We start from the raw sequence: 12,650 nt of genomic DNA, 5'->3' as shown, positions 1-12,650 counted from the left end.
CTGCTGTTTTATCTGGACGTAAAATGCCCTCATTGTGGCAGATGCTGCTGATTTTACATTTCCGTTGTTGGAGCTGTGTGATGACTTTTTTTTTTGTGTTGGGAGCTGAATTTCCCATTCATGCCATTTTGGAATACATACGATCTTTTGATCCTGTTTTATTACATTATTACAGATGTGGTGACCAAAAAAAAATTATTTGTGCATTTTGATTTTCTTTTTGTAGATGGTTTTTGGAATGGGTTAATTTTTATATTTTCATAGATCAGACCAAATTTTGTTTCTTCTTCTTTTTTTGTGAATTGGGAATTTTCACACTATTTTTTTTAGTCCAGCTAGTGGACTGGAATCTGCTATTGTTTGTTTGATTGCTAGTATTTTACAGTTCAATACTACAAAGCCTCTGCTCCTCTGGGAGAAGCAAGTGGTGATAAGCGGTCCACAGTGTGCCCCCGAATAGCATACTGAGCAATCGGCATCACATGACTGTTCATAGGGAAGGGGACCATGGGTGGTGGGACCTACATATGTTGCCACTGGAACCATTTAAATGCCACTGTTGCCGATTAACCATTGAGATGCTGCTGTCGGACTGCAGTGATCAATGTTGGCTCTGGTCGTTGATGTTAGAGACACGTGCCGGCACCTGCCTTGTATGAATCGGCCCCACGCTCATAAGCCAAGTCCCAGCCATCCTGCATCCTGTTCTGGAAGGAGTCGAGCTGGGTGATTATAGTCACTCAATGACAGTGCACTTTGTTTGCCTGTGTTCACCTGCAGCGATCGCTGCGGCTGAAAACTACAACAGCCCTGTTCCACCTTTTAAACTATTTCCCTGGACAATCTTGCAGTGAAAAGGCTGTTTTATCGTGATCAGCAGAGCAGTCCTACAGGTAAAAATGGTTTCCCTGCAAAATAGTGATTGTCCAGTGAGATGGTGGCAAGACGGCAGCGTTACTAACCTGCTGCGGTGTGAAATGCAGCCTAAGAAAGGATTTGCACTTATTATATTATTAGAAGGACAAGACCTGATGTTACGGACGTCTGATATGGCTCCTGTGTGTTATTCCCCAGACATGAAGATTTCTTTAGGATGCTCCCGGTACCAGAATACTGCAATCCAGATGGGAAGTTCAACCTTGCATCCCACATGCCATCATTCTTTGTACGTCCAGACTTGGGCCCCAGGTTGTGTAGCGCGTATGGTGAGTTTGGTTTAATTATAATAATGAAAATAATAATAATCTGCTAAAAAGTCTGTGAAAGAATTAATATCTGGATGCTGGAAATGTAATAGTAGAATAAGGAATGGTGAGGTTTCCTGCATTCATTTGCTTCACCTTGATGAGACTAGGACCCATGCCATCAGTATTAGATTGGGGAACGTGTCTCTGAGGAGCGTGCAGCTGTATGACCTGGCACATCTGCTACTAAAAAAAAATGTTGGAAGCGTACATGTCATTCTCCAGAGCGGTCAGACATATCCAGTAATGTGCAGATTTAGTTTTAACTTTTTTTCCTTCTTTTTGTACATTCAGGAGTGATTGCAACCAAGGAGCATGACACCGGAACAACAAACCTTCACATAGAAGTGTCAGATATGGTGAACATCTTAGTCTATGTTGGAGCCGTTAAAGGCAATGTGGCTGCTTGTAAATCTGGTATGTGACCATAGCAAACCAAATCATTACCTCTCTGATGTGTAACCCCTTTTCCAACACCTGCTTTAATAGGAGTGGTATCTCTGTCTATTGGAGCTTTTTTTTCCTTTTTACATTTTTTGGCTTCTAAATCATGCCAAGAACCATTACTCTACCTTCATATGTGATCACAAACTTAAAGGGACACTGTCACCTGAATTTGGAGGGAACAATCTTCAGCCATAGGGGCGGGGTTTTTGGGTTTTTGATTCACCCTTTCCTTACCCGCTGGCTGCATGCTGGCTGCAATATTGGATTGAAGTTCATTCTCTGTCCTCTGTAGTACACGCCTGCGCAAGGTAATCTTGCCTTGCGCAGGTGTGTACTATGGAGGACAGAGAATGAACTTCAATCCAATATTTCAGCCAGCATGCAGCCAGCGGGTAAGGAAAGGGTGAATCAAAAACCCCAAAACCCCGCCTCCATGGCTGAAGATTGTTCCCTCCAAATTCAGGTGACAGTGTCCCTTTAAGAGTTTCACAGGATTTATCCAAATGTAAACAATCTGTCATCAGATTTCACAATACAAACTGCATATGTTATTGACTCGCTCTTTAGGCCTGAAGAGTCTGATGTGCTTACTTTAACCCCTTAGTGACGGAGCCAAATTTTTTAAATCTAACCAGTGTTACTTTATGTGGTAATAACTCTGCAACACTTCAACAAATCCCAGTGATTTTGAGACTGTTTTTTCGTGACACATTATACTTTATGACAATGGTAAATTTAGTTCAATATGTTTTGTGTTTATTTACAAAAAATATCAAAAATTTGAGAAAAATGTTAAAAAATTAGCAATTTTCAAAATTTGAATGATTATCCCTTTAATCCAGATGGTCATACCACCGCCAACCATTACTAAATAACATTTTCCACATGTCTGCTTTACATCAACACCATTTGTAAAACATTATTGTATTTTGTTAGCATTTTAGGAGGTTTAAAAATGTAGCAGCAATTTTTCATTTTTACAAGGAAATTTACAACATTTATTTTTTTAGGGGACTATCCAGGTTTGAAGTGCCTTTAGGGGTCTCATATATTGGGAAACCCCAAACGTGATACCATTTTAAAAACAGCACCCCCTGACATATTGAAAACTGCAGTCAGGTAGTTTATTAACCCTTCAGGTGCTTTTCAGGAAATAATGCAAAGTGGCATGACAGAAATGAAAAAGTGTATGTTTAACACATAAATGCCGCTAACTTCTGAACAGGTTACAACAGCCAGCAGACTCTAAGGCTGCTATTTGGTCGTGAATTGCCATCGCAAACATCAGGACCACACAATCATGATCTGAGGGCACCAATTGGGATAAAGAGGAAGCGCCCACACTCTGTTAACCATTTATAATGATGTAGTCACTATTGACAGCAGCATCTAAGGGGTTAAACAGATATGGACAGTGCAAACACTGATCGTGGCTAATGCAGCAAGTTGTCACCTATAGTGTACAGCTGACAGCTGCTGGATTGTCACCTGTATGGGGAGGCTATTCTCTTATATCTCAGGTCAGTTAAAAGACGTATTGGCGGTCATTAAGGGGTTAAAAATCTATGTAAGACTGGCTGTATAATCCTTTGTGAATGTTCCTAATACTGCCTAATATTAAAATGAGCAAGCATGGACATTCAGGTATTGACTTTCAAAGTAAGTACACCAAGCCTCTTCATGTGCAAGATCTGTTTAATAAAATATGCAGTGCAGTTTGTAGTGTGAAACCTGGTGACTATTAGGGTACCGTCACACTATACGATTTACCTACGATCACGACCAGCGATATGACCTGGCCGTGATCGTAGGTAAATCGTAGTGTGGTCGCTGGAGAGCTGTCACACAGACAGCTCTCCAGCGACCAACGATGCCGAGGTACCCGGGTAACGAGGGTAAACATCGGGTTACTAAGCGCAGGACCGCGCTTAGTAACCCGATGTTTACCCTGGTTACCAGCGTAAAAAAAAACAAACAGCACATACTTACATTCTGGTGTCCGTCAGGTCCCTTGCTGTCTGCTTCCCGCACTCACTGACTGCCGGCCGTAAAGTGAAAGTGAAAGCACAGCACAGCGGTGACGTCACCGCTGTGCTCTACTTTCACTTTACGGCCGGCAGTCACTGAGTGCGGGAAGCAGACGGCAAGGGACCTGACGGACACCAGAATGTAAGTATGTGCTGTTTGTTTTTTTTTAGTTTACGCTTGTAACCAGGGTAAACATCGGGTTACTAAGCGCGGCCCTGCGTTTAGTAACCCGATGTTTACCCTGGTTACAAGCGAACGCATCGCTAGATCGGTGTCACACACACCGATCTAGCGATGCCAGCGGGAGATCCAGCGACGAAAGAAAGTTCTAAACGATCTGCTACGACGTACGATTCTCAGCAGGATCCCTGATCGCTGCTGCGTGTCAGACACAGCAATATCGTAACGATATCGCTGGAACGTCACGAATCGTACCGTCGTAGCGATCGAAATGGCAGTGTGTGACGGTACCCTTACACTTAAGCGATTCTCTTCTGCGTAGATGATCCCTTTCTGGGACCCCCCACTAATAGGTCTCAAGAACAAGGGGTCTGAAATATTCCCTGGTGAAATGGATGTTTTAGGACTGCTTGAGATACCATGATATGAAATACATAGGGTCCTATCCTCTGGTTTGGCGGATTTATATAAAACCTTAAAGAAGTTTCCCATCTCCAAGATCCTTTCCTAATATGTAGTAGGTGTAGTAGTAATAATAATATTAGCAAATGGCTTCGATTAGAAAGGCAGTATAGTTCTTCTGATTCGTTATGTTGCTTACCCCATGTGCAGGGCATTGCAGTAGCTTAGGTGTCCATGGTTAAGACCACCAAGGCTACGTTCACATTAGCGTTGCGTCGGGCGCAGCTGCGGCGACGCATGCGTCATGCGCCCCTATATTTAACATGGGGGCGCATGGACATGCGTTGTCTTGCGTTTTGTGACGCATGCGTCATTTTTGGCGCAAGCGTCAGGGCGCAGAGGACGCTGCAAGTTGCATTTTTTTTGCGTCCAAAATCAAGCCAAAAATGGACGCATGCGTCACAAAACAATGCGTTTTTGCATGCGTTTTGCGTTGCGTAACCGACGCAACACACAACAACGCAAATGTGAACGTAGCCTAACATAGTGACAGTTATCCATTAGAGGTCGTACCCATGGATATCAAAGCTACTGCAATGCCCTGCACATGGGGTAAGCAACATGGCGAATCAGAAAAAGTATACTGCGTTTTTAATTTTAGATATTTGCTAATATTTTTATTACATCTACTATATATTTGGATAATATCTTGGAGATGGGAATACCCCTTTGATCTACATAATGCAACAAGATGCTTTTAAGGCTTTTTATGAAGTCAGGAGGATGTACAACATATGGTGTGTGGTACAAGGAAGGAAGGAATCCACATGTGTAAAGATCTGATGGTAAAATATAAATGTCATTGATAGATTTCTGAAAACTATAGTGTTTTGACCATGCTAATCAGTTATCAACTTTTTCTGAGACTTCTTGAAAAACTAAAATTGGTACAAGATCGGTCGCCTCAGGCAGCTCCTTGATTCCTTCTTGCACTCGATTTGGCAAATGTGTTGCCAGTTATTTTATAACCACCTTTCCTGTTTCAGCTGTAGTCAAGAAGTTCGAGGAAGAAGACATGGATGAATGTTTGAAGAAAAGGCTGAAGGACCCCACTGAGGCTCCTGGTTCTCTCTGGCACATTTACGAGACTAAAGACGCAGACAAAATCCGAGAGTTTCTACATAAGGTAAAGGCTCCACCACTGTGGCACAGACTATGTTTCTATAATTGGGTGACTCTCCTATGGCATCTAGAAATAGAGGACATTTCCAGAAAACCAGTAGTATATTTCATTTCCAAAATCTTCTAATTAGAAATGAGTGGATTTCTTTGCTGACCCATGGATCATGATCCAGGTCAGTGCTCTGTGGCCGTGGACCAGAACTGCATGCTTTTCCTTGCCCTCTTGGAGCCCAGGCTTGGCTTATGGTTAGTTGTAGAGGTATCGCCAGTGCGCCATACAAAGGACTCCACACCAGGCGGTGTATGAAATGCTGTGGCAGGGTCCTCGGAAGCTCAGGAAATTTGTACAGTTCCCGATCACGACCAGAGAGCACTGATCTAGACCATCTGTACTTCCATTGTTATAACCTAACATTTAGCACTTGTAATGAGGGAATTCGGTGAGTAAGGCTATGTGCACACGTTGCGGAATGGGGTGCAGAAATCTGCAAAATCTCCTGGCAGAAACCACAGGTGCAGATTTGCCGCGGATTTTATGCAGAATTGATGTGGATTTTCTGCGGTTCTTACCACTGCGGATTTCTATAATGGAAGGGTGCAGAAACGCTGCAGATCCACACAAAAGAAGTGACATGCACGTCTTTTAAATCCGCAGCACAGCTTTTTTTTTCCCCCCATAGATTTACATTGTACTGTAAATCACAGTGCGGATCTGCAGCGTTTCTGCGCGGAAAAATCCACTGCGGATCCGCACTAAATCCGCATCGTGTGCACATAGCGTAACATGGAATATTTATGAAAATAACAACTGGAATAAGCATCAAGGAGGCAATGGAGTAAAATCTCCTTGTTCTAGAGCTGCTGAGCACGTGCCAGGGGATCTGCAGTGTGTCTGCCAGTGCTGCACTTAAGTATCTGCCATTGCTTCTGCTTTCCTTGGGAGTGTTGAGAAACTTTGTCAGATATTTTTTTTCCTATGACTACATCCTGTGTTAATTCTCAGAATTTCCATTTTAGCATAATTTTACACAAGCAAAATGTGGTCTTCACAGGGGACTACAGAGTAGAAAGGGATTCTGTTCTGTAAGTGTTTGGCACGAGTGCTAGAGCGGGGAAGAAGTATAAACTTCTATACGGCACGGATCTTTCCACAACAATAAAGGCGGATCTTTCTCTCTTCTCTTTTTAGGCCGCAAAAGAGCAATGCCTCGAAATCCTTCCTGACCATGACCCGATACGAGACCAGAACTGGTACCTGAACAAGAAACTCCGCCAAAGTCTCCTCGATGATTATGGTGTGAAGAGCCACACACTTGTCCAGTTCCTCGGTGATGCAGTCATACTGCCTGCTGGGGCCATTTATCAGGTGAGGTGGTGATAGGAAGTGTTAGTTTATGCCTCAGATTTGATGTAGATGGAGTACAAAGGTGGCATGTTCCAGCAGATGCCGAATTACTGCGATAATCTTCCTGGAAAGAATTGCTTCCATGGAAGAATATCGTCGTAATATGAAGTCACAGGGATGCCACGTGCCATCATACAAGGTTTTCAAAGACCTGATGTGAATTCTAGCCATTTATGGGGCAATCAAGGTCTCGTTGATATGATCCTGATACAGCCGGTGAATGGCGCTACGCATCCCCTCGTCAGCCGTGGAAGGTGACACTTACACGTTTTTCTCTTTTGTTTGCGACAGGTGCAAAATTTTCACAGCTGCATCCAAGTGACTCAAGACTTTGTGTCCCCAGAACATCTTGTTCACTCATTTCATTTAACTCAAGAGCTGAGGCTTTCTAAAGAAGAAATCAATTTTGATGATAAATTGCAGGTGAGAAGCGTACAGGCAGCGTGTTCTGCTGTCCTCGCTCACATTGGCAAGAGAGCAATGTTATTTTCTAACGATTATTCGACAAATATAAATGTCTGGCAAAAATGAGGTCAGGATTTTTAGCATAAAAACAAGTTTGATTCACGGTCACCGTGTCCATGGTCCGCTCTATCTCTGTGCTGAGGTCATATCAAATGAAAGAGGAAAATGTAGGTTAAGACGGAAATATAACAACATCCTCTATGTTGAAGATCACGAATTCCCACACAGGGGACTTGTCTACAATGACGTGCAGCAAAGCCTGGGGCTAGAACAATGCCACATTTACTGCATAAATCTCATCTCCTCTGCTTGAACAAGTGCAAATAAACATATCCATCCTGCAAACAGCAGTCTCCCAAGATCTGGTTGTCCCACAGCAAAAAGCCACAGCGTTAAGTCTGGTACTATTTTATAGAAAACAGTATCTATATGTGCGTTGTCCTTTGAACCCTAGTAATGAACACTGCACATCATAAATGGATCCTTACTGATGGTAAAGTCTTCAGCATCAATTTCTGCCACATAACTGATATAACACTAATGTGAACAGTGCCTATGGTTCATCCATAATGTGTGTAGTGTATAAACGCTTCTCATTATACATAACACTTATCTGTTGGCCCCCATTCAACTGTTAGTTTGCCCTATCCTATCCCTCAGGATCGCTGCCGGAAGCTGGGGACTGGCTATCTGTTTTGTTTGCAGCGGGTCTTAGCAACCAACTAAATACTAATGCTATGTGCACACATTGTGGATTTGGCTGCAGATCCGCAGCGGATCTGCCCAGTTTTCCATGCAGTGTACAGTACCATGTAAACCTATGCAAAACCAAATCCGCAGAGCACATGCTGCAGAAAATTCAGAAACGCAGCAGTTTATTTTCCGCAGCATGTCAATTCTTTGTGCGGAATCCGTGGCGGTTTACACCTATTCCATTATAGGAATCCGCAGGTGTAAAAACGCAGGCAAATTCTGCACAAAATCCGCAGAAAACCTGCAGGGAATCCACAACGTGTGCACATACCCTAAAGAGGTTGAAAGATTGAGATTGCAGTATTCCATACAAGTGGCATTTTGTGTTTAAAGGGACTCTGTCTGAACAGTCATTCTGGGCAGACAAAGTACATTATGGCGGGGCCAAACATTAATATACACCTTGCCACCTGCTTGTTTACCTTCTATTTCTACCTTCCTCTTTGATTGACAGCTCTGGCTTCATAGACTCAGCGAATGGTGGAGATGGAAAACAGGCAGGTGGGAAGGTGTACTGAACTGCTGGGCCCCGCCATGATGCACCGAGTGCCTGCACTTTTGTGAACAGTCATTCTGGGCTGACAGTCCCTTTAATGTAGAGAAACCACTTGTTATATTAGTTGTTTTTAGCTATTTAAATTGTTATTTATTTATTGCAAACAGCAGAATGTCTGTACATTTTGTTACTAAACAGAATTTGCAATGGGGGTAGAAAAAGGTTTCTGTGAGAGCGATTTGTTGTTTAAATACACCCTTACATTTTAGGGCCGGTGTCGGCAGCCTGTAGCGCCCGATGTGTTTTAAAAGTTCAACACTCGGCATGCTTGGCATCCTATGGTAGAGCATAATAACACCAGGAGAACCAAGAGTCAAAACTGGCCAGAATAATTCGTAAAAGGTAATATTTATTGAAAACTAAATTACATAAATACAATAATAACCAACAATAGTCAATGGTATATAGACATGATAGCAACTGTATCCATAAGTACATCCAATTGTCCAGGTACAAGACCACTAGAGTAACATGAGCGTATCCTCACAAGTGTCAAGACATGTATTTACCCACATATGAGCAATGTCCCTATGGATGTGTGGAAATCAACCCCAACAGTGAATTACTAATGGCCGTACAAAAAGGTGACCACACATCTCAAAAATCAGAGTGGTAAATTACCCATGTGTGCGGGAGGGTCCTGTTCGGGGAAGATCCGGCGTGTCACGTTTGTGCACCTGTTACATCACGTGATCGGATGTAAACTCCTTATAAACCGGATAGAGATTCTAGTTAAACCATGCCCCCTGAGGAAGCGGCAAAGTTTGAATGCGAAATGCGCGTTGGGGTACGTGATCCAGGACCGATACAGGACCCTCCCGCACACATGGGTAATTTACCACTCTGATTTTATTCAGATTATGCTGCCTGTCGTTTTTGAGATGTGTGGTCACCTTTTTGTACGGCCATTAGTAATTCACTGTTGGGGTTGATTTCCACACATCCATAGGAACATTGCTCATAAGTGGGTAAATACATGTCTTGACACTTGTGAGGATACGCTCATGTTACTCTAGTGGTCTTGTACCTGGACAATTGGATGTACTTATGGATACAGTTGCTATCATGTCTATATACCATTGACTATTGTTGGTTATTATTGTATTTATGTAAGGCTGCGTGTCCACGATCAGGATGGCCGGCGGTATCGTCGGAGCGGAAAACCCACTCTGCGGTAAGCCCCGCCCCCTTTCTGGGACGCGATGATGCCGGATGTGTTCATAGCACACATCCGGGATCATCGTTCCCCACACATAGGGCCCTGTGCTATATCTTGCGGCGACGCAGCGTCGCCGCAAGATATACGGACATGCTGCGATCTGAAAAGACGAGCAGCATGTCCGGAGTCGCAGGGCCGCCGCGTGCGTGTTACCACGCATAGTGGAGACGGGATTTCATTAAATCCCCTCCACTATGCTGTAACATCTGGACGCTGCCTGTCTGACGCTGCGGCTCTATGCAGCGTCAAACACGCAGCGTTTCCTGCACGTGGAAACATACCCTAATTTAGTTTTCAATAAATGTTACCTTTTACGAATTATTCTGGCCAGTTTTGACTCTTGGTTCTCCTGGTGTTATTATCTGTTCAATGAGTCGCCAATATTTAGATAGTATTTTTATACTGATGCTTTTTTGTCTATGGTAGAGCATGTTGGGAATTGTAGTTCCATAACAGCTAGAGTGCCATTCTCGTGTTTTGTTTGGCAAATAGAGATGTGATGGAGGGCTCCTGCTCCTCGGGGTTTTACTTGCAGAAGCAACTGGATATAATGACCCAGTTTTCTGAATTTTTTTGCCAGGTAAAAAACATCTTGTATCATTCAGTCAAAGAAATGCTAAGATCCTTGAAGATTCACGAAGAGGAAATGGAAGACATGGAAGAATCTTAGTTGTTGTTTTTTGTTTCTGCTGGAGATGAAAAGATTCTTGTGTCGGGAGAGAATAATTCAGATAAAGGGACACTGAGCGAGCCGCTGTTCTATCATCAGTGCCAAGAAACTCTTCTCCAAGTATTTCCATGTTACTGACACCACACCAGTATAAGACGGTCACAGCAGATGTGGTCGGCCTCCTCCGCAGGGCCGGACGCTCATTACAGGTCTCCCCAGCGCTGCAGCACGATCGGAGCCATCACACCCATGCTACAATGTAACATACTGTACATTAAGAGTTTGTGAAAAAGAAGAAAAATGTCAGATTTAAATGTATTTATTTTTTTGAAAAAAAGAAAAGAAAACAAAAAGTTCTACGCTTATATTGTTGATCAAATGTAAATGTGACTTGTATAGTTTGCTAAAAATATTTGGATATTTTTCACTACATTGACACAATAACTGTGAGGGTAAAACAGAAATCACCAGCTATTGCCTGCATTTGGAAGCATTCATAACATGATCTGAAAGATTACTGCCAAATACCTGTAAACTTTGTACAATATAAGATATAACACGGTATTAATAAGAAGACACTTCAGTGATTTATTGAAGCCTACTCAATGTATAATTAGACATTTAAAGAAGATGTAATTTATTTGAAACAAAGTTGTCTCATTTTTGGTAAAGAATTTGTGACATTTTGAAGCTAAATAAAACTTAATATGCTCTGTAAATATATACATATATACATTCAATGATGTATTTTTTTAAAACATTGGCTTGCTTTAATTTGTTAAAAGTGCAAGTGTTCCACATGCTTTGTACATTGAAGTTCAAAGGGGTTTTACATTTTCCATTAAAAAGAATTTCTCAAATGTTTACTTGAAGTACGTGTGTGTTGTGCAATCGGCGAGATCCCCTGTCCCATGGGATGTAATGTACGTAGCTGCAGAAAAAGGCAGGCGACAGAAAACCTTGGCAGCTTCATTTACGTTGTTGGGTAATGGGGTGTCTGCAGTTTTGTTTGCCCACTTTGAGTCCTACCATCTCATGAGTTTAGATTCGTGTAGCCCCAGTAATATAGCTGTAGTTACACATGCAGATTTTGAAGCAATAGAAATCACAAGCAACATAAAGTGCTGCCAAACCTGCATGTGTGAATGAAACGTAAACTTGGATTTTCATGCCACTAGAACTGGTATACAGCTGTGACTTGATGGCCCCATAGCGGCGGTGGCCCCAGGCAGCTCAGATGTGGGAAACTCATTGCTGGCTTTTTATTCTTACACAGTGATGGATCCATGGTGACCCCTTCTTACTGATTGAGGGATATCCGACCTCCCCCACCTATCAATATTATATTTATTTTTAGGGCCCCATTGATTACATGATAGATTGTACATGAGAAGGGGTTACATACAGGATACAAATATAAAATACGGTGAGCAAACGAACAATGACATACTGAAACCGAGGGGAGAGGACCCTGCTCTTGTGGGTTCACATAGGGTAATGGGGAAAGACACCGTAGACTTGGGAATTGCAGCAGCTCAGGTGGTGCTGATACAGCAGCGGGGTCATTGCAGGCTGTAAGATTTATTGAAGAAATGGGTTTTAAAGTTCGGTCAGAAAGGTCTTAATATTGTGGACAATCGGATTTGTTTGGGCACTGACTTCCAGACGTTGGGGGGGATGCTTGGGACAAGTTATGGAGGTGATTGGATGAGGAACATAAGAGTGTGGAGGAGAGAGACAGGGCGCTTGAGAGGACCAGAAAGTATGTGTTGGGTAGGTATTGAGAGATTAGTTTGAAGATATATGAAGGAGACAAATTATGGACGACCTGGTAGGTCAAAGTTAGTATTTTTAACTGTATTTGTTGGGGAATTGGAAGCCAATGAAAAGATTTGTAGAGGGGGAGAGGTGGATTAATCAGTCAGCAGAGTAGAGGGGAGACTGGAGAGGAGCAAGAGTATTAGCTGGGAGGCCACAAAGGAGGAGATTGCAGTAGTCAAGGCGGGAGATGATGAGGGTACGTACTAACATTTTAGGAGATTCAAGGTTGAGGTAGATTCAAGGTCGAGGAAATGACTGATTAGAGATTTCCTAAAAGA

The 12,650-nt window shown here is 42.7% G+C and overlaps 1 protein-coding gene across 2 annotated transcripts in view; it reads left to right on the top strand.

Annotated features, from left to right (window-relative positions):
* Window positions 1–11,415, top strand: part of JMJD1C (jumonji domain containing 1C) — a 262,318-nt gene extending 250,903 nt beyond the window's left edge. For both annotated transcript variants that reach the window (XM_069753629.1, XM_069753630.1), the window contains 6 exons: window positions 1,075–1,205; window positions 1,539–1,661; window positions 5,348–5,487; window positions 6,673–6,849; window positions 7,180–7,311; window positions 10,462–11,415. In XM_069753629.1, the coding sequence (XP_069609730.1) occupies window positions 1,075–1,205; window positions 1,539–1,661; window positions 5,348–5,487; window positions 6,673–6,849; window positions 7,180–7,311; window positions 10,462–10,551 (793 nt within the window). In that variant the 3' untranslated portion in view covers window positions 10,552–11,415. The remainder of the gene's footprint in view (window positions 1–1,074; window positions 1,206–1,538; window positions 1,662–5,347; window positions 5,488–6,672; window positions 6,850–7,179; window positions 7,312–10,461) is intronic.
* Window positions 11,416–12,650: the final 1,235 nt, after the last annotated feature.

The sequence above is a fragment of the Ranitomeya imitator genome, chromosome 2 (genome assembly GCF_032444005.1).
Source record: "Ranitomeya imitator isolate aRanImi1 chromosome 2, aRanImi1.pri, whole genome shotgun sequence".
NCBI classification, from domain to species: Eukaryota; Metazoa; Chordata; class Amphibia; order Anura; family Dendrobatidae; genus Ranitomeya; species Ranitomeya imitator.
Note: the sequence above shows the minus strand (reverse complement) of the source record. Positions and strands in the feature narration are given on the sequence as shown.